This window comes from Procambarus clarkii, chromosome 90, assembly GCF_040958095.1.
Source record: "Procambarus clarkii isolate CNS0578487 chromosome 90, FALCON_Pclarkii_2.0, whole genome shotgun sequence".
NCBI classification, from domain to species: domain Eukaryota; kingdom Metazoa; phylum Arthropoda; class Malacostraca; order Decapoda; family Cambaridae; genus Procambarus; species Procambarus clarkii.
Genome location: NC_091239.1, coordinates 12,792,690 through 12,796,370, shown reverse-complemented (window position 1 = coordinate 12,796,370; position 3,681 = coordinate 12,792,690). Strand labels below are relative to the sequence as shown.

At 51.7% G+C, this 3,681-nt stretch overlaps 1 protein-coding gene across 1 annotated transcript; it reads left to right on the top strand.

Moving 5' to 3' along the window:
- Window positions 1–333: 333 nt before the first annotated feature.
- On the top strand, window positions 334–3,670 carry LOC123752655 (NK1 transcription factor-related protein 2). The gene is made up of 2 exons (XM_045734692.2): window positions 334–1,538; window positions 2,487–3,670. The coding sequence occupies exons 1-2, from the start codon at window positions 1,055–1,057 to the stop codon at window positions 3,020–3,022; spliced, it is 1,020 nt and encodes a 339-aa protein (XP_045590648.1). The 5' UTR covers window positions 334–1,054; the 3' UTR covers window positions 3,023–3,670.
- The last annotated feature ends 11 nt before the right edge of the window (window positions 3,671–3,681 follow it).

Below are 3,681 nucleotides of genomic sequence, written 5' to 3'. Positions count from 1 at the left end.
TCATGCCGCTCGTCTCCTGTTCCCTCAAGTCTCCTTCCCCGCGCTAAAACTGCCGCCTGGTCCGCGCGTTAATTAAAACCCTTGGGAGGAAACAAACAGCGTAGGGAAGATAATAATCTTGCCAGGAGTTAATCTCGTCTGATAACCTAACCTAACCCTCAAGCCGCGGCTCACCAGCGACCTCTCTCTCTCTCCCTTCCCTCTCTCTCTCCCTTCTCTCTCTCTCTCCCCGCCATTTCACTCCTTGGTTAATGAGGTGGTCTCCTCTCACACGCCCCTCCCCCCCCCCTTCTCACTGTGGTTACCCAGACCCAAACAAAGTGCTCCAGAGTAGGCAAAGTGCCTAAAGTTTAGTCTGGTGTCCGCGGGGTCTGGAGTCGAAGTCAGGGGTTGAATTTAAGTCGAGGCGAGAGAATTATGTTTGCTCGAGTCCCTTGTGGTGTTTCCCGCCGACAAGGCGAGAGGCTCTCGGGTAACGTAGGTGTGAAATGGAATTCTTGACGAGGTAATCGTATTTTCGCATCATCATTAACCGGGGTGATGATTCTTTCACCAACCCGCCTTCTCTGCAGTCACCCTCAGCCAATCAGCGGCCGTATCACAAGCACCCTCTGTAAACAATCTTCCTGGGCCACTCACGGGCCGCGTCGCATCTCCCCTAGCACTCCGCCGGCCAATCAGCGGCGGGTGTGTATCACGGATCAATCTCTCTGGACCAATGGCAAGTGTGTTTAGATAAGTAGGGATTTCAGTAGCCAATTACTGTCGTCATTAAGTTGGGTGAAGCCTCATTTGGTAAACTCGCCCCATGGCTCCACAGTTGTTTAGCAACATCAAATATATCATCTGACAGTGGAGAGGAAGAGCTTAGTCGCTCGCTGGCAGCCGAGACGGCCAGACGTGAGGGGTGAGGCGGCCTTTGTGAGTCGTAGTCGACATATCACGCTGTGTGAACACGCTGTGTGAGCGTGAGAGAGTACTTTAGCTGTGTTGTGCCCGCCATGAGTGCCCACTTATAAGAGTGTTCCCGAGTACCTTTTTATATTAATCGACAATGGATTCGCGGTCCATTTCACCTGATTCGGTTTTGCCGCGAGTCAAGAAGCCATACGCGGCGGCGGCGGCGGCGGCGACGCCTACACTAATGCCCGCGTCCTCACCGATAGACCTGAGCTACACACTAGTCAACAAACTCAACACAGACGTCCAGCGACACCCCACCAGTACCACAGGCAACTGCAGCAGTCCCCCCTCCGTCAGATCTCCGCACACCGACACCACGCACTCCGGCAGTTCGATCTGCACCCCCGGCGGCAGATCGAACGACACACACCAGAATACGTCTTCGGGGGAGAGCGCAGACACCCCGGGAGAAGCCAACCACACAGAGAGCCTCGGAGGGAGACACACCTCCTTCTCCGTAGTCGACATTCTTGACCCCAACAAGTTCGTGGGTCGTGTGCAGGTCACGACGACCGGAGAGGTGACCTCGTCTATGGACGACACGCGACTACGACCCGACACCTCGGCCATTTGTGGTAAGTTGTTCCTTGTCGTTCTCTCTGAAGTTACCTCGCCAGAACAATAATAAAAAGATACTAAAGTAATATATAGATCAAATTTATATATTTAATCGAAAATCAGTGATTTGTGGCACAAGTTTTTATATTTCCTAGGCTCCTCTACACATTTATATATATATATATATATATATATATATATATATATATATATATATATATATATATATATATATATAATATTACGAGGGTGATGTAGATAGTGTGAAGGGAAGCATTAACTATAGATAAGCCACTATCCGTGGATAGCTACAGTCCAGATATTACCAAATCTCAGCACACGCACAACCAACTAGACCAGGATGAGCTACACCGCGACACACCCCTTAACCCCGTCCGCTCATCATGGTGTAGAAGGTTAGGCCTGTGTCTGCGGTCGGCCCCATTTTGCCGTAGATATAGCAGCTTGTTGTGGGTTCAGTTTGGTTTAAAATATCGCGATTTGAGGAAGATCGCTCAGGTGAGAAATATTGTCTTTTAGTGTGTGTGTAAAAGTTAATATTTCACGTCGCCTATCTTGGTCATTGGGAGTAATTTATATATTATATATTAATTATTTGACAGCTGGGTTAACTATGCTTATAAAGAATTATTTACGACACTGCTATATATATATATATATATATATATATATATATATATATATATATATATATATATATATATATATATATATATATATATATATATATTATATATATATGTGTGTGTTTTATATTTTTAGGGAGATTCGAACTGTTGTCTTAAGATTAGAGATTTCCTAGCAAGTATGAGGTATAAGTGAGGGGGGCAGGTGGCAGTTATAATACCTAGAGTGCCTTGAGTGCCATTCTCCGCGACCTCCGATGTCGTGAAGATGGCACCGCACGCCCATATGAGTGCCACTAACGGTGCCTTTCCCAACAGACTCCGACTCCGAAGTGAGCGTCGGCGGCTGCGGCGGCGGCAGCGACGAGGGAGGCGAGGATGTCTGCGACGACGACGCCGCCGGAGACGACGTAGACGACGGCGGCGTCGCCGCTAAGAAGCGTCGTTGCGACGCCGGTAGCGGCAAGCCGCGGAGAGCGCGAACGGCCTTCACCTACGAGCAGTTGGTAGCCCTTGAAAACAAATTCAAACACACCCGATACTTGAGCGTCTGCGAGAGGCTGAACCTGGCGCTGGCGCTCAACCTGACCGAGACGCAGGTGAAGATCTGGTTCCAGAACCGACGGACCAAATGGAAGAAGCAGAACCCCGGATGTGACGTCAACACGCCCACACAGCCACCCAGCCCGCCCGGGATGCTCTCCTACCACGGCGGGGGGTTTCTGCCCCAGCCTGGGCCCCCCCTGCTATGCCCAGCACCCCTAGCCTACCTAGGTGGGCATGCTGGGCACGCCGGCACCTTTCCTGCCCAGGGGGCACTCACAGCCCTCTACCTACACCACCTGAAAAACTGACAAGCCGCCCACCACTAGTCACGCCCACCACAAGCCACTCCCACGAGAGGCATCAAATATGGTGTCAAAGTTCTCCTGACGGAGCCCTGGGGCGGGATGGATCAGGTGGATTGGACCGGAGAATCCGCCTAGCAGCTAGGACGCCGGCAGGATAAGCTGAGAAGACCGGCTGAGGGTTGAGAACGCCGCCTAGCAGCTGGGAAGCCGGCCGGATAAGCTGAGAAGACCGGCTGAGGGTTGAGAACGCCGCCTAGCAGCTAAGACGCCGGTCGCATAAGCTCAGAAAGCCAGCTAAGAGTTGAGAGCGCCGCCTAGCAGCTAAGACGCCGGTCGAATAAGCTCAGAAAGCCAGCTAAGAGTTGAGAGCGCCGCCTAGCAGCTAAGACGCCGGTCGCATAAGCTCAGAAAGCCAGCTAAGAGTTGAGAGCGCCGCCTAGCAGCTAAGACGCCGGTCGCATAAGCTCAGAAAGCCAGCTAAGAGTTTAGAGCGCCGCCTAGCAGCTAAGACGCCGGTCGGATAAGCTCAGGAGACCGGCTGAGGGTTGAGAGCGCCGCCTAGCAGCTAAGACGTCGGTCGGATAAGCTCAGAAAGCCAGCTAAGAGTTGAGAACGCCGCCTAGCAGCTAAGACGCCGGTCGCATAAGCTCAGAAAGCCAGCT

Excerpts from the sequence above, each read along its gene's own strand:
- LOC123752655 (XM_045734692.2), top strand. The coding sequence starts at position 1,055 with ATGGATTCGCGGTCCATTTCACCTGATTCGGTTTTGCCGCGAGTCAAG. Across the intron at positions 1,539-2,486 it reads CGACACCTCGGCCATTTGTG|ACTCCGACTCCGAAGTGAGC; the intron begins GTAAGTTGTTCC and ends CTTTCCCAACAG.